The sequence below is a fragment of the Rhinoderma darwinii genome, chromosome 1, assembly GCF_050947455.1.
Source record: "Rhinoderma darwinii isolate aRhiDar2 chromosome 1, aRhiDar2.hap1, whole genome shotgun sequence".
NCBI classification, from domain to species: Eukaryota; Metazoa; Chordata; class Amphibia; order Anura; family Rhinodermatidae; genus Rhinoderma; species Rhinoderma darwinii.
The window spans coordinates 166,023,422-166,046,680 of NC_134687.1; the positions used below are offsets into that span (position 1 = coordinate 166,023,422).

The 23,259-nt window shown below is 37.9% G+C and overlaps 1 protein-coding gene across 37 annotated transcripts in view; it reads left to right on the top strand.

The window, feature by feature from the left end:
- The window catches only part of ANK2 (ankyrin 2), a 626,865-nt gene that overhangs the window by 517,793 nt on the left and 85,813 nt on the right, over positions 1-23,259 (top strand). For 29 of the 37 annotated variants that reach the window (XM_075860538.1, XM_075860544.1, XM_075860543.1 and 26 more), the window contains 7 exons: positions 874-972; positions 2,836-2,934; positions 5,228-5,326; positions 11,846-11,918; positions 15,287-15,431; positions 21,194-21,296; positions 21,855-21,955. In XM_075860538.1, the coding sequence (XP_075716653.1) occupies positions 874-972; positions 2,836-2,934; positions 5,228-5,326; positions 11,846-11,918; positions 15,287-15,431; positions 21,194-21,296; positions 21,855-21,955 (719 nt within the window). Of the gene's footprint in view, positions 1-873; positions 973-2,835; positions 2,935-5,227; positions 5,327-11,845; positions 11,919-15,286; positions 15,432-18,704; positions 18,717-21,193; positions 21,297-21,854; positions 21,956-23,259 lie in introns of all 37 variants that reach the window. The other 8 variants (XM_075860534.1, XM_075860557.1, XM_075860551.1 and 5 more) reach the window with 2 other exon arrangements.

A 23,259-nucleotide genomic window follows, 5' to 3' on the forward strand; every position in this document is an offset into this window, starting at 1 on the left:
TGTTGGATAAAATTTGAGACCTTTACTGACCACGTGTTAAATTGACATTTAGTATCCCAGACAGCAGAGTTTATGAAGGAGTAGACGAGCAAATAGGAGACCTTATATAAGAGTACTTTGCCTCATAGGTGATCTGCGTAGTGTTCTATAACACTATGTTATTCTTATTGCAGCGCCTGAAGGAATTCCTGTGTATCAGTTTTACTTGGAGTTCCCAGTTTTACCTGGAGTAGTCTGGCTCATAGTAAGTTGAGCCTAGGAATGAGGGGTCCGACACACTTCGGAGTGGGGGAAGCAGTGCTGTATGAGTCCAGGAGTAAAACTGTTGAATTTGCCATAATACCAAGATGTGCTCATCGATGATGTTACTTAACAGAATACCTCGTTTTAAACTAGGAAGAAATCTATTTTCTCTTTATAAATAACTGTAAATGTATAGATAGTGTATAGACATTTGTGCATATAATGGTGGAGGAAGATGTGCCTAATTTATTAATGGGTGCATGAATCTTAATAAATTAGGCGCATCTCAGGCCGTCTGTGCACCTAAAAGGGAAATCTATGCCAGCTACAAACTGGCAAAGATTTACGCCGTCTTCTGGTATAAATTTATAGTAAAGGGCCACGTCCCTTATCACTTAGCCCCGCCCACTGTTGGGGAAAGAAATCTGGCGTTAATTGCTTAATAAATCTGCCCCATTGTGTATATTAAATACAGTGTAACATTAATTCTCCAAATTAGCTTATCAAGATTAGTTTATTTCGATTTTAGCCATTTTCTTTCCTCCATTTCCTTTAATTATCTGCATGTGAAAAGGCCGGGAGCTGTTATTGGTGTTTCTGGTTTTCAGTAAATGAATCTATTTCTTCCAGCTGGGTTACACGCCAGTAATCGTAGCCTGTCACTATGGAAACATAAAGATGGTGAACTTCCTTCTGTCGCATGGAGCGGGTGTCAATGCTAAAACAAAGGTAACGTTATATCTTTCCCTTTATCTTTCTCATACAATGTCGGCTATACACAACATCTAAACACTTTTGCATTGATTTGCTCATACACGCACATTGCTCCAGTACTACTTGTATTACAGAATGGTAAGATGCATCAGTCCAATAGAAACAATTATGTTTCTGATATTCAGCATGTATTTTACTTTAATATGAAATGCATCAATGTCAGGAGAAATACAGAATATAATTCGTAAATAATAAGTCAATTGAAGTAGGATCCATCCCACATTTCATAATCTGTTGGAGGTCCACAGTATATAACATAGTATGTCCATATAGAATTAGAGAATGTGCCTTAATAAAGGAGGTATGATACTAGATCATTTATGGGCTTTAGCATGCAGCGCAAATTAACTCTTTTAAAGGGGTTTCCCAGTCCCTAAAAATGTATGGCCTTTCCTCAGGATAGGCCAACGATAGGGCTCCGACTCCCGATGATCAGCTGTTTTGAAGGGGTTGCAACGCTCGTACGAGCGCTGCTCCCCCTTCATTTCTACTTGCTCATTGTGAATTATTGACACAGATGTAGTGGCGACTCACAGTATTGCAGCCTTCTTCTCCCATTCACTTCAATTCGAGAAGAAGACTTCAATACCTGTGAATCGCCGCTAAATGCATGTCGAAGATTCACAGTGAGCAGGAGTTGGACCCTGAGCGATCAGCTATTTTAGGGACTGGACAACCCCTTTAAGAGAAAGTAACAGGGTAACTCTCAAGTTTGTAGAAATTTAGTGCAGCCCTCCTCACTAAAGAATATGATGATAAATGGTTGTCACCTAGTGACCATGTGTAAAGTGTTTTTCTGGGATGTCCTGTATTTCTTTTTGAGGCTTTAAAATATCATGTGTAATTTGCTGGTTGTCGCCTATCTTTTTAGCTTGTATATGGTTTATTTTCTTATATACGGAAATTAGTCTCCTAGTACTTCCTAAATGTGTCCTATATAAAGTCTGATCACTTGTGTACATCAAAGGTTAGCCTGATTTGGTCAAGCACCCACTGTCCTCCCTTCATCTAGCACAGCAAAATTGAGCTGATTGTGAGATGTCTTATTAGGTCCTATTTTCATTGAGAGATTGTGACGTTTTCTCGTTTCCTTCACAATAGGGGTCTGATCATTCCATTTTCCATAAATGGGACAGATTGTTCAGTAAAAAAAGGATTTGCTAACATTTTACAGATAGATACAATTTGAAAATCTCTTATTTTTAGGTCCAAAATGTTGAGCTAATTAATTTATTAATATTTCTTTATAGTGCTCGGAATTTTGCTTTTCTGATGCAGAGCTCCAAATGCTATTCATAGACATAGAGTAAAATTCCTGGCTTCCTGCTGCCGCCACTAGAGGGGGCAGCTTAGGAATTTACTGCTAGTTGTTTATACATTGAGTTCAATAATATAACAGTATACAGGAAGCTCCTAAGCTCCCTCTAGTGGCGCCTGCAGGAAGCAAGGCATTTATCATTTACCTCTATTTCTATACAGAGATTTAGAGCTCTGTGTCAGAAAAACAGAGCTCCAACCACTATAAAGTTTACAGCATTGTGGGCATAGTTAGGTTGAAAGAACAAAATGACGGTATGTTTCAAGGGTGAGCTTAACTTTAATGCTGGGTAGTGAATTAGACAACATCATGTAATCTCCAGTACAAATCTGTCGATTCATAAGATTTTATTTTATCAAACTAATTTATAAGCAATGTTGTGTGTTAACTTGTCCTGAGACTTGGCAATAGTACGGTAATAATTTACTATTTTATCTATAAGTTTAACATTTTTGGTTGCGCTGTTGAAGTTATTGTATGTTTCACTTGTTGTATAACAGAATGGCTACACTCCTTTACATCAAGCTGCTCAGCAAGGCCACACGCACATTATAAATGTTCTACTGCAAAATGGTGCAAAGCCCAACGCTACTACTGCGGTAAGTTCAGTTTTTTTGCTACTGCTTTAATATCTTTTTTAGGGCCTGTTTACATCAGCGTTGGTTTCCATTTATGGGTTCCATCAGACCTTTCCATTGAAGGAACCCATGAACGGAAAGGCAAACGGAAACCATATCTTCACACTCTTAGGCTCTGTTCACACTTGCTCACGTACATAGCTGGATCCATTGTACGTTGTATGCCCGAAGGACACGTTGAGTTACAGTGGTGTCTGTTTAGTTCTGTCATGGCTTCTGGTGTTTTGATGCATGCCTCGCTATTCCAGTTCCAAACTGACTCTGATGACAGTGTGAACATAGCCTTATTTCTGTATTTCAAAAGCTTTTGCAGTTGCATTTTAATTTTAAATATTTTTTATGCCTTTAAGAATTCATTGTCTATACACTAGCTGACCAAGTAGGGAAATGTTAAAATTTAACTTCACTTTTAATACTATTTTTCTGTAATCTAATACCACCAAAACTACCTTGTACCTTGCCTCGGCACTTTCCAATGGAATCCCACCATGTTCTGATGTCTCCTTAATCTCAGATATCAATAACTTCCCTTGGATAGAGAAAAGGGTAGATGTAAAAAGTAGTGTAGGTTTGTGGCATTGGGTTATGGCTTTTATATTATTGGCAAACCCTCCAACATTGTGAAATTTAATATAGGTATATTCCCAACCCCACTTTATCACAACCATGCCAATGGAACACCGCAGCTGTGACACCTAGCAATCTATATAAGTTCTATATAATAGTGCTAAAAGTTCCTAAATTATAGTGTCAATCCTAATCCTGCTATGAATGCCCATTATTTACAGCCATGTCCCCTTATAATAAGACCTGCCACAGTGCTAATTGAATCATGTCTGCCACACTACATCTGTAATATTGCTTAGTGCATTGTGTCTTTAAAAAAGACCAGTCACCTCTCCTTACATCTCTGTTTTGGTAAATACTTGTATTCCTCATGATTTAGCAATTCGGAGACATATTTTCTTAGAACTCTACATTGTGCCTTTCCTCTGTTATACCTCCTAGAAATGTATGAATAAATTGACAACTGGGTGTTACTATTCTACATATCAAAGAGGCGTGTCCCTATACACACTGACAATGTCCAATCAGTGCTGACATAGTAAAACTGTGTATGGACGCACCTCTTATGACAAGGGGAATGGTATCACCCAGTTGTCTATTTATAAATTTCTAGGAGGAATAACAGGGGAACAGCACAGCAAAGAGTTCTAAGAAAAGACGTTCCAAAAATCTTATTTCAAGGGGAGTACAAGTATTTACTTAAATAAACATGTCAGGTGAGGTGACAGGTCCTCTTTAATGGTGCTTGCCATACTTGCCCTTACAATAGTCTCCCACAGTGCCCACAAAGTGCCTGCTGTAGTGCCCCTATAGTAGTGTATTCTATAAGGTCACAGTACTTACAGATTTCCTGCCATAGTGGCAATGTAACAGTGCCTGCCTTAGTATACTTTTAGTGCCTGTTATGATGGCACGTAAAGAGAAATCCCTAACTTCTGTTAGTAAAGAAAACACTGGGCGGTGTCAGCCAATCACAGTAAAGGCTTTCCTGAGGAATCCTAAAAAACAAAATGATTCAAATTATTTACCAAATGTCTCATAATACGGAACCATTGGAAAAGAGGACTTTTCTAGGGACCGTTCACAGCTTTAGTACAATTACTACTATATTGTGCCATAATGGAATCTGATAATATAAGCTTTTTGAACAGTGATGTGTTTTACTGACCTGTGGTTTCCTATATTTAGATAGTCGACTAAAACTTTCCTCTATGGAAATGCCTTGCACGTCTCCTAAATGACTGTCAGATGTGTTTATGTAGTGTTATTTTTCTTAAAGGAGCACAGAATTGAGATGAATCTAATTTTTAGCGTCTGTTCAGTAATAACACTTTAAAAATATTCTTCAAAATATTCCGTAACATTGCTCCGTGTACAGTGTTTCTAAGGAATCTCTATGGCTAATCCTGCATTTGAAGGCATCTTAAGTTGCTCGTATTTAAGGCAAATTTCTTGTGGTGCGTGACCGCCTGAACGCAGACAGAAGATTTTTATGCAGAGAAGCTGGCAGATGTCAGTGTGTTGTGTTGCTATGGGGATTAAAGCGGCACCGAAAGACTTCTGAAGTAAACTACACATTACTGTAGCGCCTTTTCCTTGTTTTGGATGGAAAGGCTGGCTCGTACTGTGTGTCGTCTCATTGGCTCACAGTTTATCTCTCTCTTCAACATTTCATCTTCCCCTGCAGAATGGCAACACTGCCCTCGCGATTGCCAGGCGATTGGGTTATATCTCTGTGGTGGATACACTAAAGGTTGTCACAGAGGAGATTATCACTACAACCACTGTGAGTATTACCTCAACTTTTTTGGAAAATGTCAATAATGCATATGCTAGGTTGATAAGCGTGACCTGTTTTGTTATAAATGCGTTTGTATGGTTGTCCTTTGGGAAGACTTCATAAGGACTGACGGGTGTAGCGGAGCTGTTTGCGTTTTAACTCTTGGGTGTGCATAGTGACAACTCTCTGGGTTGAAATAATTCAGTAGGCTTATGTTCAGTCCTGTATAAAACCACACATGACACATGGTGATATAATGTTGAGTAGAGCCGTGATGCGGGACGTACATGATATCCCAAAGTGCCAGTTCACACACTCCATTTTGTTACTTCTGTTTTGAAATATTTATTCTATGATACAGAATGAGTCCCCACTTCCAGTTCTTTTACACCCTCCTTTCCCTTAGAGAGGCATGCAGACACCACATATTATAGTAAAAACTTACAAAAATTTTACCAAATTTAGACAATTTGAAATACTCCATGGAAATTGATGCTTTTTTGATGTATTTTAGACACACAAAGTTTTTATGCAGTTTATGACTTCATTTCTTTAACACAGAAGAAAGGAGTTACTTTTCTATATTCCTTCATTTCGGTTCCATTTCTGGCTTTGGCTAAAAAAAACGGAGCCAAAAACCGCATTAAAGCTACGTGTGTGATCCTGGCCCTAAAGTTGTACAATTTACTTCATATGTTGCATCTTCATGGGTTAAATGTCTCCAGATCTGAAAAAGACAGCCTCATATTATCCGATGTTGCAGCAACAATACATTACAAAGACTCTGTAAATCTAATGATAATGGCAGTGTATGACTACTATGCGACGTGATTCATCCCTTTGCGTCATAATTGCAGATTTGTTCATGTATTCAGTATTTTACCTGTAAATACATTTCTCTTCATGGTGTTTTGTTAACTTGGCCGGAATGTACAGCATTGAAGAGTTACTAGAACGATTGAGTGATTCATGTTTAATACATTAACTGAGAAAAGCTGCACCCTACCTACACAGAATACCATAGTGATGCCTGATGACTTCTCCCCATATGCCTAGCTCAGGAACCCCCCTACTAGTCAGACCAGAAAGCAACTACAAAGAGTGGACGACGTGTAATGCTTTATTTGCTTTGCGGGGAAGAAGGGCATTTGCAGGCCGCTTCTACCACTTCAGCTAATTAACGGGTTGCTCATTTTAGGAAGGGGTTGACCCAATCATGTACCCCTTTAGGCCAGGTACACACGTGGCAGAATTTTTCCGCTGCAAACGTTGGTGCAGATTCGGGGCAATTACGCAATGAATCTGCAGCAACATTTGCATATTTGACAGGTAATTCAGACGTTGCAGATATCACAGCGGACTTGCCACAGATTTCAGTTTTTGCATTGCAAAGGCTGAAATCCGCCGTGAAATTCCGCTGCTTCTCCGCAACGTCATGAGCATGCTGCGGAGAGAAAATTCTGCACCGCAGCCTGATTTCCACACAGTTATTTTCCGCAATGTCTGAACTAAGTTTCCTAAAAATGTATAGAAAAAAATGTAAAAAGCGGCTGCTGCAGAATTCCACTGCGAACTGTCCGCAACGGAATTCAACAGTAATTCCGCCACGTCTGAATGTGGCCTTAGGGTACGTCCACACACAGCGTAAACACTACAAATTTCTGTGTGGAAATTCCGCAGCATTTTTGTAAAAGATATAGACATGCTGCCGATTGAGAATCCCCACCGCATGTAAATCTCATCCACTTTGCTCCTACTGTAATATTCTGCGAATTTTTCGCAATGAAATCCACGCACGCTTTCCTAGGGCTTTCTATAGGGCTTAATTGTGAAACTTTGGCTAAAAGAGTGTATTTTATACGTCAGTATACATCGATATACCATGTAGACTACGCTATTCCATCCCACAGAATCCAGTAAAAAAACGTATACATTAAACGTATATATGGTTTTTTAACATGTTAGTCTATAGGTGACGAATCCCACCCATCATCCATCACAGGCATCCATTAAACGGATACGCCATGGGCTTTTCAGAGCAATTTAAAGACATATCAATTAAACAGATACCATTATATGGACCTTTTCCCGGCCTATTTTTTATTTTTTTTATTAAATGAAGAAGAATGTAAGAGGTGTTACTTAATGTAAAGAAGTGGGCAAATTGCCCGTTTTCAAGACCCTTTCAAAGGAAACCTTGGCACAGAAGCTGCATAATTATATGACTGTCAAAAACGGAGTCGCGCTGCTTTACATAAGTGACTGAAATTGAGTGCCAAGCTAACTTTTCCCACATTTTAAACGTTTCTGTACTCTCTCCAGGCATGCTTGATCCTCATACAAGCCATAAAATAAGGTTCTTTCCTAATCAGTACTATATGTAAGAATCCCCACATCCCCCTCCCGTACACCAACTTCAGTGCTGCCCACCTGCCTGCTGTTATATCTGTGCTATCTTTGTCTATGAAAATCTGTCACAGATTTGTTGAAAAGACACAATAACATTTTTAACTCATCAACAGCCTAAGGAATCCACTGTAGTTTACTGAAAATATAATATATATAAATACGTATAGAGCGAGAAAGACAAATGAGTGGTGGTCCTGCCACTGACACAAGCTACACTACTGCTATGGGGTGCAGAAAGTGCAGGAGCTAAGCTACACAGCACAGAGTCTTAATTCTGAAATTGACATTTTGGAAAGGTGTGTCCAGGTAATATTCCATAAAGGTCTATTCTGTTTGCAGAATGGCTTCCTCTATGAGAGAGAGTGATAACGGTAATAGCAAGGGAGTAAAGTTCCCCCCGCACACAGAGGCTCAAAGTATTACACAATGTAACATTCTGTATATTATGGGTATTAACAATGTAACATACTGTATATCATGAGTATTAACAATTTAACATACTGTATATCATGAGTATTAACAATGTAACATACTGTATATCATGAGTATTAACAATGTAACATGCTGTATATCATGAGTATTAACAATGTAACATACTGTATATCATGAGTATTAACAATGTAACATACTGTATATCATGAGTATTAACAATGTAACATACTGTATATCATGAGTATTAACAATGTAACATACTGTATATCATGAGTATTAACAATGTAACATACTGTATATCATGAGTATTAACAATGTAACATTCTGTATATCATGAGTATTAACAATGTAACATACTGTATATCATGAGCAGTAACAATGTAACATACTGTATATCATGAGTATTCACAATGTAACATACTGTATATCATGAGCATTAACAATGTAACATACTGTATATCATGAGTATTAACAATGTAACATACTGTATATCATGAGTATTAACAATGTAACAAACTGTATATCATGAGCAGTAACAATGTAACATACTGTATATCATGAGTATTAACAATGTAACATACTGTATATCATGAGCAGTAACAATGTAACATACTGTATATCATGAGTATTAACAATGTAACATACTGTATATCATGAGTATTAACAATGTGACATACTGTATATCATGGGTATTAACAATGTAACATACTGTATATCATGAGTATTAACAATGTAACATACTGTATATCATGAGTATTAACAATGTAACATTCTGTATATCATGGGTATTAACAATGTAACATACTGTATATCATGAGTATTAACAATGTGACATACTGTATATCATGAGTATTAACAATGTAACATACTGTATATCATGAGTATTAACAATGTAACATACTGTATATCATGAGTATTAACAATGTAACATACTGTATATCATGAGTATTAACAATGTAACATACTGTATATCATGAGCAGTAACAATGTAACATACTGTATATCATGAGTATTAACAATGTAACATACTGTATATCATGAGTATTAACAATGTGACATACTGTATATCATGGGTATTAACAATGTAACATACTGTATATCATGAGTATTAACAATGTAACATTCTGTATATCATGGGTATTAACAATGTAACATACTGTATATCATGAGTATTAACAATGTGACATACTGTATATCATGAGCAGTAACAATGTAACATACTGTATATCATGAGTATTCACAATGTAACATACTGTATATCATGAGCATTAACAATGTAACATACTGTATATCATGAGTATTAACAATGTAACATACTGTATATCATGAGTATTAACAATGTAACAAACTGTATATCATGAGCAGTAACAATGTAACATACTGTATATCATGAGTATTAACAATGTAACATACTGTATATCATGAGTATTAACAATGTGACATACTGTATATCATGGGTATTAACAATGTAACATACTGTATATCATGAGTATTAACAATGTAACATACTGTATATCATGAGTATTAACAATGTAATATTCTGTATATCATGAGTATTAACAATGTAACATACTGTATATCATGAGTATTAACAATGTAACATACTGTATATCATGAGTATTAACAATGTGACATACTGTATATCATGAGTATTAACAATGTAACATTCTGTATATCATGAGCAGTAACAATGTAACATACTGTATATCATGAGTATTAACAATGTAACATACTGTATATCATGAGTATTCACAATGTAACATACTGTATATCATGAGTATTAACAATCTAACATACTGTATATCATGGGTATTAACAATGTAACATACTGTATATCATGAGTATTAACAATGTAACATTCTGTATATCATGAGTATTAACAATGTAACATACTGTATATCATGAGTATTAACAATGTAACATTCTGTATATCATGAGTATTAACAATGTAACATACTGTATATCATGGGTATTAACAATGTAACATACTGTATATCATGAGTATTAACAATGTGACATACTGTATATCATGGGTATTAACAATGTAACATACTGTTTATCATGAGTATTAACAATGTGACATACTGTATATCATGAGTATTAACAATGTAACATACTGTATATCATGAGTATTAACAATGTAACATACTGTATATCATGAGTATTAACAATGTAACATACTGTATATCATGAGTATTAACAATGTAACATTCTGTATATCATGAGTATTAACAATGTAACATACTGTATATCATGAGTATTAACAATGTAACATTCTGTATATCATGAGTATTAACAATGTGACATACTGTATATCATGGGTATTAACAATGTAACATACTGTATATCATGAGTATTAACAATGTGACATACTGTATATCATGGGTATTAACAATGTAACATACTGTTTATCATGAGTATTAACAATGTGACATACTGTATATCATGAGTATTAACAATGTAACATACTGTATATCATGAGTATTAACAATGTAACATACTGTATATCATGAGTATTAACAATGTAACATATTGTATATCATGAGCAGTAACAATGTAACATACTGTATATCATGAGTATTAACAATGTAACATACTGTATATCATGAGTATTAACAATGTAACATACTGTATATCATGAGTATTAACAATGTAACATACTGTATATCATGAGTATTAACAATGTAACATACTGTATATCATGAGCAGTAACAATGTAACATACTGTATATCATGAGTATTAACAATGTAACATACTGTATATCATGAGTATTAACAATGTGACATACTGTATATCATGGGTATTAACAATGTAACATACTGTATATCATGAGTATTAACAATGTAACATACTGTATATCATGAGTATTAACAATGTAACATTCTGTATATCATGGGTATTAACAATGTAACATACTGTATATCATGAGTATTAACAATGTAACATACTGTATATCATGAGTATTAACAATGTGACATACTGTATATCATGAGTATTAACAATGTAACATTCTGTATATCATGAGCAGTAACAATGTAACATACTGTATATCATGAGTATTAACAATGTAACATACTGTATATCATGAGCAGTAACAATGTAACATACTGTATATCATGAGTATTAACAATGTAACATTCTGTATATCATGAGCAGTAACAATGTAACATACTGTATATCATGAGTATTAACAATGTAACATACTGTATATCATGAGCAGTAACAATGTAACATACTGTATATCATGAGTATTAACAATGTAACATACTGTATATCATGAGCAGTAACAATGTAACATACTGTATATCATGAGTATTAACAATGTAACATTCTGTATATCATGAGCAGTAACAATGTAACATACTGTATATCATGAGTATTAACAATGTAACATACTGTATATCATGAGCAGTAACAATGTAACATACTGTATATCATGAGTATTAACAATGTAACATACTGTATATCATGAGTATTAACAATGTAACATACTATATAGAAGATAGAAGACGTTCTGTAGTGAGAGCAAAAAAATGATCTCTGTACGGACCTGGATGTCTTTCCTGCCAACCATTATGTGTAATGCATTATGTGATGATTCTTATAGGATGCTGTAGATTAAAGTGATAATAAACAGAAGTGGATTTTCTTGCTGTTTACTGATGTAGTTCTTGCGTTTGCAGACTGTGACAGAGAAGCACAAGCTGAATGTGCCTGAGACCATGACGGAAGTCCTAGATGTCTCTGATGAGGAAGGTGGGTTTCAGAACTTTTTGCAAGAATTTACATAACGTTGTCAGTGTGAAATATAGTGGACTCTATCATCTAGATCAGTGTTTCCTAAACTGTGGGTCGCAACCCCGTGGGGGGCCGTGTGAAGACCTCTGGGGGGTCGTGAGCCATTCACTGATGTCCTGGTTTCAACTGTATGTGCGTCCTCAGGACGCAGATACAGTTGAATTCAATGCTGGAGCAAGGAGCTGTCGGTATTAGGGGCATTATACTCTGTGGGAGGCACTAAGGGGTCATTATACTGTGTGGGGGCAGATATGGGGGCATTATACTGTGTGGGGGCAGCTATGGGGACATTATACTTTTTGGGGGTAGCTATGGGGGCATTATACTGTCTGGGGCCAGCTTTACGGCATTATACTGTGTAGGGAGGCACTACAGGGGCATTATACTGTGTGGTGCAGCTATAGGGGCATTATGCTGTTTGGGGCAGCTATAGGGGCATTATCCTGTGGAGGCAGCTATAGGGGCATTATCCTGTGGGGGCAGCTATAGGGGCATTATCCTGTGTGGGGGCAGCTATAAGGGCATAACTTGTGGGGGCCACTAAGGGGTCATTATACAGTGTGCGGGGCACGCTGGGTTGGTGTGGGTTTCTCTCCCTGTTCTAAACCTCTAGCTACACCTCTGATGGCCACTAATAGACGTGTCGGGTCAGGAGACCCACCATCAGTAGCCATAGTCGGGCCTCAGCGACACACAGCAGCAGTAAACCTTGAGCCCGCCCCATCCTCCGCCTGCACAATTGTTGTTGTTTTCAATGTTGCAGGGAGTTATTTTTCGAATGGAGATAAGTACCGTCATCTAACTACGAATGATGTTGACATACGTCAGAGGAAATGCGGCTAAGTACGGTAGTGGGGGGTCCCCAACAAAAGTCTCGGCCAAAATTGGGTACCGGCCTCAGAAAGTTTGGGAACCGCTGATCAAGATTAGGGTCAAAGAGAAGACATCTGGCCTTAGATGGAGCTGTGGTTAGCAGCACTGCTGTTTTTTCTGCAGTATTTAGGACATATTAGCTATTATGTGGCAAAAGCATAGAAGTCTACTGAGTGCACAATTGTGGCAAATTTCCATTGAGCAGGTTTTTTTTTTACCCAGATTACAATGGGGGAGGGGGCAATATTAGCTTCAAGCTAGCTTATAAATTCGAAATAATTATTCTCTATCTTTACGTATTTATCTTGATATATTTTATGAAGCCTCAGCAGCTCAGAAAGGAAAGCATACAACATAAACATTTATGATTATTATATTTGAACCAAGATATATAATAGTTACATTTATATACATAAGTAATGATTTTATGAATTCTAAAATTGGTAAATATAAAGGATTGACAAAACATATGTTATATATCTCGGAAAAAAATACTCCTTGTCTCTGCCACTTCTGTGTAACTGATGCAGTAGTTACCACGGACCCATTGGGTATAGGATATAACTATTTATTGAACCATTTGTTATGAAACAATAAAAGGAATAAAAAAGACTGCTGCAACGCGTTTCAACCTCGTGCTGAGGTCTTCGTCAGGCAACTGCTGCATCAGTTACACAGAAGCGCCAGAAACAAGGAGCATTTTTTTCCGAGATATATATGTTTGATGACCACGTCGAGGAAACTCCAGCTCAGGGGGTATCCACCATGAGTCTGCTCCAGAGGCTAGCACAGTGTAACGGAAACTATATCAGACGAGCAATAAAGTTAAGTTGTGCTGACGATCTTGCACAACTGCACCAGGTGAGTCGATTACAACTCAAATTCTAACAAAAGATACTACTAGCATACACAGTATCACCCTAGAGGAGCACCGTTTCTCTTTTTGTTTTTTATCCCAAGCAAAACATATGTTACAACAGGCTGGTAATAGCATTGAGCCAATCCCCTCAGATTATTAGCGCTTGTCCCTTTTGTCAGCAGTTAAAGGGATATTTTTTTCGTGAATCTGACTGTTATAGACCGTTTTCATCCTACTATATTTTTATGAGAATTTGTACAACTTTAAAGATTGACAGGATAGCTCTGCTGGGGCATAATAAAAGTATTGGGAGAAGTCTAGCTATTATGGGGTGTATTAGTGGATCAGAGTCTACATCTATGCATTGGTGTCTTTTTTGGGTAGCGCTACTGGATACAAGTTTTGCCAGTATTAATGAATATGTCCCAATATTTTTGATTAAATCACTTGGTATAGCTAATGTTTTAGTCTATGGCCACACTGCCATATATTCATTTTATCTATTTCTATGTGTCTTTTACAACTGCTTGGCAACATATCAGTACACGTGTATATAGGAAAAAAGATTGCTTAGTTTCCAGAGTATTATATGAGGAACTCTTCTTCACTCCTTTACAAACTGAAATGTGCTTTATGCAGCCCTTAAATTATTTGCTGGTGACCTCTTGTCTGATGAAGAACTTCTATGTTTACAAGGTATTTGTGTATGGAAACTATTGGAGAATGGTGTGGATTTAGTGGGACTTGCAGTGAGTTTGATTGTCCTTGTCTCAATTTCTAATATTGATTTCTCAATATTACTACTTAGAATGTTCATTTAATTTAACTTCTAATATGGTGTTCTATATGCATGTACTGAGGCTTTAAAAATGGCAACAAAAACACCTCTCTATCTTGTCGTCAATCAAATAAAGTGCCAGTGTAAAATATAATCTGCCTGCTGCTCTAAAATTGTACGGGTCAGTTCACCCGAAGTTCTTTTGTGCTGATTTTGACACGGATTAGATTAGCTTGTCAGGCTATGTTCACATGACGACTTTGCTTGGTGGATCCCACCGCAAAAATCCACCGCAGAATTAATTCTGCCGTTAGCAGGATGATTCCTACTCCCATTCACTACAATGGGAGGTTTGAGCGGAATCTACCCGAAGATCGGGCAGGACGCTTCTTTTGTTCGCTAGCTGAAAGAATCAGCAAGCGGGAAAAAGAAGAGTCCGCCTCCCATTGAAATGAATGGAAGGCGAGATTTTGCATTGGACAAGTGGGAGAAAAGACTGCAATATCTGTAAATGCGTGTCAAACATTCACAGTGAGCAAGAAGAAATGAAGGGGAAGCAGTGCTCGTACCAGTGATGCGGCCCCTTTGATAAAGGTGATCGGCGGGGGTCCCGAAAGTCAGACCCCAACCCATCAGCTATTGATGGCCTATCCTGAGGATAGGCCATCAATTTTTAGTGGTTGGAAAACCCCTTTTAGGCTTTTACCAGTTTTTCCATTGCTAGTTTAATCGTAATGCATTGCTATATTTCATTACTGTATCTAATTTTTCTGAGATATGGTACATGGCTAAAGCTTCTACACTGATTTTTACAAGGAGATGACACAATGACTGGAGATGGAGGAGAGTACCTGCGCCCTGAAGATTTAAAGGAGCTAGGAGACGATTCACTGCCAAGCAGTCAGTTTCTTGATGGAATGACCTACTTGAGGTACAGCTTAGAAGGTGGACGCTCAGAAAGGTATGCAAATGTAGCCAAGATACTTTAACTAGTAAAACAAAAAAATAATGAGTCTGCTAGAATAACTTTCATCCTGTCTTCCAATAAACTACAGGTTTTCTATTATAAATGTCTACCTGCTACATTAAAATAGTGGTCAGCATGACAAGGAGACTGTCTCCGTTTTTTTTAACCAGTATTTAAAACAAATTATGTTGTTTATGTTCATGGTTTTTGGTTTAACTTTGACATAAACTTTACAGTCGTCCAGTTAAAGGATCTTTGAACGGGTTCTGTCGTTTAGAATATTCATTTTCATACACCCCATTAGGGAATTGAGAGTAAATAGTAGATCCCCTCTTCAGGATCCTGATCTCCTGTCCAGAGTGGAGAACAGTTATAAAAAGCGATTCTCGCTCCGAGAACCTGTCCTGTCCCACAAAACATAGACAACCCATTGATTGGACTGGGCACTGTGTAACGCTTAATTTCCTCTGTGGTGGTGCTGCAGGAAAATTGTACACTTACTGCCAGGTAAATAACTGATTTTGTTAATTTGCTAAATTTTGGGCCCATAACACTAGAGCAGACAACTAGCAGTTTAGCAGTTTCTCATAGCAGCCAAGTCAGGTTGCATTTAATTTTCCAAACGGTATTGGTATAATAAATGCTGCAATTTGGTGGGTGCTATGGGCAACTGTCACATTTTTGTCTGGACTATATTGGGTGTTTTGAAGTTTCACATACCAACCAATCAGATCACTGTTTTCATTTTGTATCCTCCGTGTGAAAAATGGCAGCTGGCATCTAAGTGGTTGCAATGGACAATACCTATAGTTTTGTCTGCTTTAGCTTTCATATGTTAAGGGACCCTTTGTGTTGTTTGATTTAGGTCACCTATTAATGCAAGCAAATATATTTAGTAGCTTGTAAAGCATCGGGAGTACGCCATGCTGGGGAAGCAGAAATGAGCTCTTCTCCAAGCAAACAAGACTCTTATACAAACAGTAAGTATGATCCATTTAGAGTTCATCAATGACAACTTTGTCATTTCACCATGCTAACATTCTGAAACCACATTTATTGCGTCAACATAATGCATATATTTATTAAAGCTGCAGTATGCCACTTATGTTTAACAAGAGCAGTGAGCTGTTTTAAAGGGTTTTCCTGGGACTTTAATATTGATGGCATAGCCTTACAGTAGACCATCAATATCTGATTGGTGGTCATCCGACTCCTGGCACCTTGCTGATCCGCTGAATAAAGGGGCCGTGTTTCTTTGGAAGCGCTGTTTCCCTTTGTTTACCCAGGCACAGCGCCGTATGTACATTTGTTGCTGTGCATAGTACCAGGCATAGCCACGACCGCTTCTCTCACCTGATTGGCTGAGTGCAAGTAGTTGGGCCCCCGCCGATCTTTGAGGATCGGACATCAATATTACAGTATGCACACGACCGTGCTCATAATTATGACTCGTAATTACGAGCACGGCCGGCCACGGGCAGCCGGCCGCTTTTGCGAGCCGTGCTGCCATTATAAAGTATAGCAGCACGGCCCGTAAAATAGAAAAATAGAACATGTTCTATTTTTTTAACGGCACGGGCACCTTTCCGTGAGAAAACGGGAAGATACCGTGGCTAACAGAAGTATATGAGCCCGTTATTGCGGGTCGTAATTACGAGCCGCAATAACCGGTGTTTTTACGGTCGTGTGCATGAGGCCTAAGAAAATCCCTTTAAGACAGCTCTATTCTCTTATTAAACATAAGTGGCATACTACAGCTTTAAAATATATGCATTATGTTGATGAAATAAATGTGGTTTCAGAATGTTAGCATGGTGAAATGACGAAGTTGTCACTGCTGAACCCTAAATGGATCATACGCATGTATAAGAGTCTTGTTTGCTTGGAGAAGAGCTTCCCCAGCATGGCGTACTCCCAATGCTTTACTACAATTATCTTGTTTAGAAAAATTGCTACTTCAAATTCAGAGAAGGTTTCCATGATTATCTCCACAATGGATTTCTTATGGCTTCTATAAATAACATATTCACCAAACTGATGTTGCACGCAGACTTTCTGTGCAAAATGAATCCAGGGCAGACACCAGAGAGCCATTTAACTTACTATAAAGCAGTTGTTCTTAAGGGGTTGTCCGGCTTCAACAAATTAATATTATTTTTTTGTGTAATTAAATATTATACAATTTTCTAATATACCGTACTTTCTGTATTAATTCCTCACAGTTTTCAAGATCTCTGCTTGTTGTTATTCAGTAGGAACATTCATTGTCTATTCCCAGTGGATAATATTCTGTCCATAGTCATGTGATGATCACACAGGTGCTGGAATTGGTAGAAGACACTGCTCTGATACACATACTGTAACTGTAACGATCCCAGCACCTGTGTGTCCATCACATGACCATGGACAGAATTGTATGCACTGGAAGTAAACAATGAAAGCTCCTACTGATTAGCATCAAGCAGAGATCTTGAAGACCGTGAGGAATTAAAACAGAAAGTATTTTAGAAAATTGTATAGCATTTAACTAAAAAAAAAAAAAAATACCATTAAGTTGCTGAAACCGGAATACTCATTTATAGGTTTGGCCTCACTTGCCTCACAATCTTTTTTTACGGTCAGCAAGAGGAAATTTTCAATGTTTACATTCAGTGTTGGAAAACTGATACAAACTTAAAGGGGTTGTAGTTTATTTTTCTCCCCTTAAACAGTGTCACTCTTACCCATGAGATTTATCTGGTACTGTAACCCCATACAACCCCTTTAAGCCTTCTATACATGAAGGTACCCACAGAATTCTATGGGCACCACTATGCCTCTGTTTCTCAAACATCGAGTTGAAAAAAAAAAAAATTATTACTGTTATTAATTGAGATTCCCCTATGAGGCCCCTTCCCCCATGTATCATTAAATGGACACCACTTCTTAGTATTTATTTCAACTTCATTATTTCTATACAGTGGACATATATGTGTCCATAAAAGAAAATATGGAAGGAAACATGTATGGACACTTTGTAAAAGCTGACATTATTACTAACATCAGGCGAACATCAGTTCCATATATATATATATATATATATATATATATATATATATATATATATATATATATGGTACATGACTAACTGCACAATGTTATTTCTCCTGAACTTACTGTATACCCTTTTTATTTCTTACTAATACAAAGACTGCCCGTCACATCATAACAATGTTCCTTTCATTTATTTTTTTTCTTCCCTTTCATTTGTGTGGATGCTACCAACAGCACCATGCCTAGGTAGGTATGGCATTGCATGGTACCACTACATTCTTCATGTGCCAACCCTCCACTACAGATTCTCCTCCATCAATGCTTCACTTCACCCATCACATTACTGCTTGTGTGCTGTGTATTTACATAAGCTGAGTGGGCCCGTTGTCAATCTTGGCTCCAGCTTTGTCATGTTATTTCTACTCTGAAGTAAGCTCTTAAAACAGTGTAAATTTGCTATAACGGCCTATAGTGTTTTACCCCATTATTAAATTAACCTCAGTAAGTACTTATACACGCGACCATATTACAAGTCCGTATAGTATGAATCCTTGATACAGTGTACTTGGCCCACGCTGGGCCCAAACCATACCACCGATTTTATATAAATTATTATTTTCTATATTTATACTGCGTTTATGCGGAATCCATGAGAAAAAAAATGGTGTCATGCTTCATTACGGTTGTGTTCTTCATGAAGGTACTATACAGTGACTATGGGTCCATATTGGGGACCTGCCGGGAATCTGTGCGCCCCCATATAGGCTTTGAGCCCTAAATATGATTTTTGTTTTCACTTTTGTTTAAGGGGGGGGGGGGGTGCTATTTATTGCTGTCTATATATGTGTGTTTTTTCTGTTGTCAAATCAAATACCCTGCTATGTGTGAGGCTATATGTGCTTTGCTATTATTTTGTGTCAGCGTCATACAACTCAATGTATCCACAAAGGCAGTATCTTCCAGGGGATGTGCTATTATATTCCACTGCATGCTAATTAAAAGGCAACAAGTTTTTTGTTTCAGAAAAAAAAAAAAATCTTGATCCAGTAGATTACTAAAATGGCATTTATACGTAGTATTTCAATTGAAATACAGCAGCCGGTCAGAAAGACCACAAATCGGCAAACATTGTATGAATCCTTGTATTAAAGTGTCCCTCCAATTTCAATCACCTGCCCGATCTGACATTGGGCGTAGAAAGAAACTAGTGCACGCTGGGAGGTAAAGTTGCTGAGCCAACCGTACAGTGCCCAGAGGGTATCGCACACGGATCCTATTAATTAGAATATGACCCGGCGCTATACCTTCCGGGCATTGTACGGTTGCCTCAGCAATTGTACTGCCCAGTGTACCCTAGCATTTCTCCACACCCGGTGTCAGATCAGGCGGGAGATTGGAATTGGGGGACAATTTAGAGTCCTTTTACAGTGACAGATTTCTGCCAGTAAACAAGTGTCAATCGATGATATGGCACGTTGATTGGTTCTTGTTTAGCTGAATTTACATGGAGAAATCATTGTACTGTATGGAGACGAACGAGATTGTTTGTTCCCATACAGTTTGCTTAATTTTCGGCTACACATACCTGTTTAGATGTGAAGTCGACGACAGTGAATTTTAGGACCGCATAAAAGATGCAATCAGCCAACAAAAGAACATTTGTTTGTTCCTTAGTTGATCACTGGGTCCTTTTACAGGAGTCAATGTTTGTTCTATTCCCCTGATCATTGGCCCGTGTAAAAGTTCCTTCAAGGGGTTGTCCAGGTTCGGAGCTGTTTGTTATATTGATGACCTATCCATAGGTCATCAGTATATGATCGGTGGGGGTCTAACACCCACACCGAACAGAAGTGTCGGCTGACTCTGATTCTTTGGACAGGTCTTCAGTACAAAAAATAGCCCTGAACCTGGACAACCCCTTTAAGGCTGAGATCACACTTACGACTTTTTACGTGACATTCGTTTTTTTAGAGTCCTGAATTAAAGGGTACCTAAACGTTCAACAAACTTCTGACATGTCATAGTGACATGTCAGAAGTTTGGATTGGTGGGGGTCCAAGCACTGAGACCCCCACCAGTCGCTTAAATGAAGCAGCAGAAGCGCTCGTGTGAGCGCTCAGACGCTTTGTTTTCGTTCTGCTTTTTCTGGAAAGCCGATGTATCAGAGTACAGGGACATAGACTTTCTTTTGAGCCCGTACTCCGATACATTGATTTTCGGAAAAAGCCGAACAGACACGAAGCGGCTGAGCGATCACACAAGCGCTTTTGCCGCTTCGTTTTAGCGATTGGTGGGGGTCTCAGTGCTCGGACACCCACCAATCAAAACTTCAGACATGTCACTATGACATGTCAGAAGTTTGTCAAACGTTTAGTTACCCTTTAATGCAAACTGATGCACTTTTGCATCCATGTGAATCTCATAGAAATGAATGTGATCTTGAAAAGGATTAGTTTCTTGACATTTATTAATAAAATGCTAATCAAAACAATGTAAAGAGAAACGCCAGTGTGAACCGAGCCTTAGATGTGTGTAACCTACATTGGAGTATTTTATATTTTATTCAAGAATGAAAAATCTTGTATTCAAAATGTGGTCTTGCAAAAACTCACTTTTCCCCTGGAAGCTGCACCAGACGCTAATTGCTAATTTTTCCATTCACTTCCCATTTCATCCCCCAAAATTCAAACACCTCTGGTGATATATATGTGTCAACCGACCAGCCTGCGATCCTTCAGTTCTGACAGGTCCCACACGATGAGTCATTACTCTTATCCTAGGGGTAGCGCCATCATAGACGACTCTGTCATCATACCCCATGACCAGGTGAGTGATTTTGTTTTCCTTCTCTTTATTCTGCATTACGCAGACCAGTTCTGTATGCTTACATAACAAACCTCATGCACCATAAACATACACAGAAAAAAAGTGGACCTCTTTGCTCATAGCAACCAATCATAGTTCCTCTATGAGCAATAAGGCTACTTTGTCATAGATATTGTTGTGATACATAAGGTCCAATATATGTGTAATTTTTCTTTCTCTATTTTACATTAGAAATAGAAGTAACCTAATTGTTTCCATAAAACAATTCAGAATGACTTACAATAGTACAAAACAGGTCTTAAAATGAGATATCTTCATAACAAATATGTAAAATCCAATAGCAGAAACCTGCACTAAGGATCACAATACTAGGCACAGTGGCATAGCACAAAAGAGGTGTAAAAAAGAGGTAGTGGAGACTGTGGCTGCAGATGATTGTATTTTTAATTGCTATTTAGTATATTAAAAAGACATTTAATTAGCTGAAACATTTTTCAGTCTCTTTATAGACTCCTGTAAATTGCTTCATATTCAATTGACTTTTGTTTAACTGTTTAGGTTTCATATTTAACAAAAAGCGAACAGAACTCATATCGTATCAACTGGGGAAATGATAATCTGGACAATGTGGCGCTCTCTTCCAGCCCTATCCATTCTGGGTGAGTAAAAGATAACAAATATGGTCTAGAGAAAACAATTGTATGCATTTTATTTCCTATTAATCCCACAAAAATACGGCGTCAATGCCTTGAAGTATATGTAAATGAAAAGATTTTTTACAATTACAGTCATGCTCTGGTAGTCTAAGGGCTAGTTCTTTTGGACTGCGCTATTGATTCCGTCGTAAAAAACGGAAACCTGCCGGAACGGTGACAAACGGAAGCCATTAGCAATGTTTCCGTCACCATTGATATCAATGGTGATGCAAACGGAAGCTGTGGTTTCCGTTTGACTTTCCGTTGAGGGGTTCCACGACGGAAACCTCAGACGGAACCCCTGAACGGAAAGCCAACGCTGATGTGAACAGGCCCTTACTGATAGAAACGGATGGCATATCAGTTTGTATCCGTCATCCAATGACTTCAATGTTAGAAAAAAACGGAAAGCTCCTTTCGGGTCAGGTTTTCGTCATTTTTGACAGAAACAATAGCGCAGCGGACTACGGTATTTTTTCTGTAAAAAAAACGGAAACATGACGGAATGGAGAACTAACTGAGCACAACTTATGCAAAAATAATACCCATTGAAATCAATGGGTTTTTTGACGGAAACGTAAACTTCCGTTCTTGTGGTCCTCTGGCGGATACGCTGGAACGGAAGCCACAACGCTGATGTGAACGCAGCCTTATTTATGAAGTCGTTTGTCATCAAAGACTTTGTACTGTATGTATCATGCCACTGCTTATCATATTTATGTTTTTCATGGAATTATTTCAAAGACATTAGTGGGAGTTGTTAAAGCTGATTTGTTAAATTGTAGGATCACAGTGATTATTTGTTACTTTTGGAGGAGCGTTAGCTGATAAAGAGTCATTAGTTAGTGGGATCTACATACTTTTCTGATGGAGCATTGCCTGTAAATAAGTCTCCATACACATGCTGGGTCTCTTCAATGAGAGACAGTACTCCCCCTGAGCTGCATCCAAGGCAGCGCATTCATCTTACCAGTACCCTGCTCTGTACTGAAGAGGGGCAAGAACCTTGCAACAGTTCTTTCTACAGAGGGGTCTCTCCTTCTTTTGAAGGAGGGAGGAGTCTCTGGTTTGGCTGATATGTGATAAAGGGGTTGTCCGAGTTATTAAAAAAAGTGACATGGGTAGGAGGGACGCATAACCCCAAAAAAAAAGAGCCATTACTGATTATTGACATGGCTGCAGCGATGATGTGCTTGTCTGCCAACATAATCACTGCATCACTGCAGCCAATCGCTGGTTTCAGTGGGTATACGGCATAAGACCGCTGA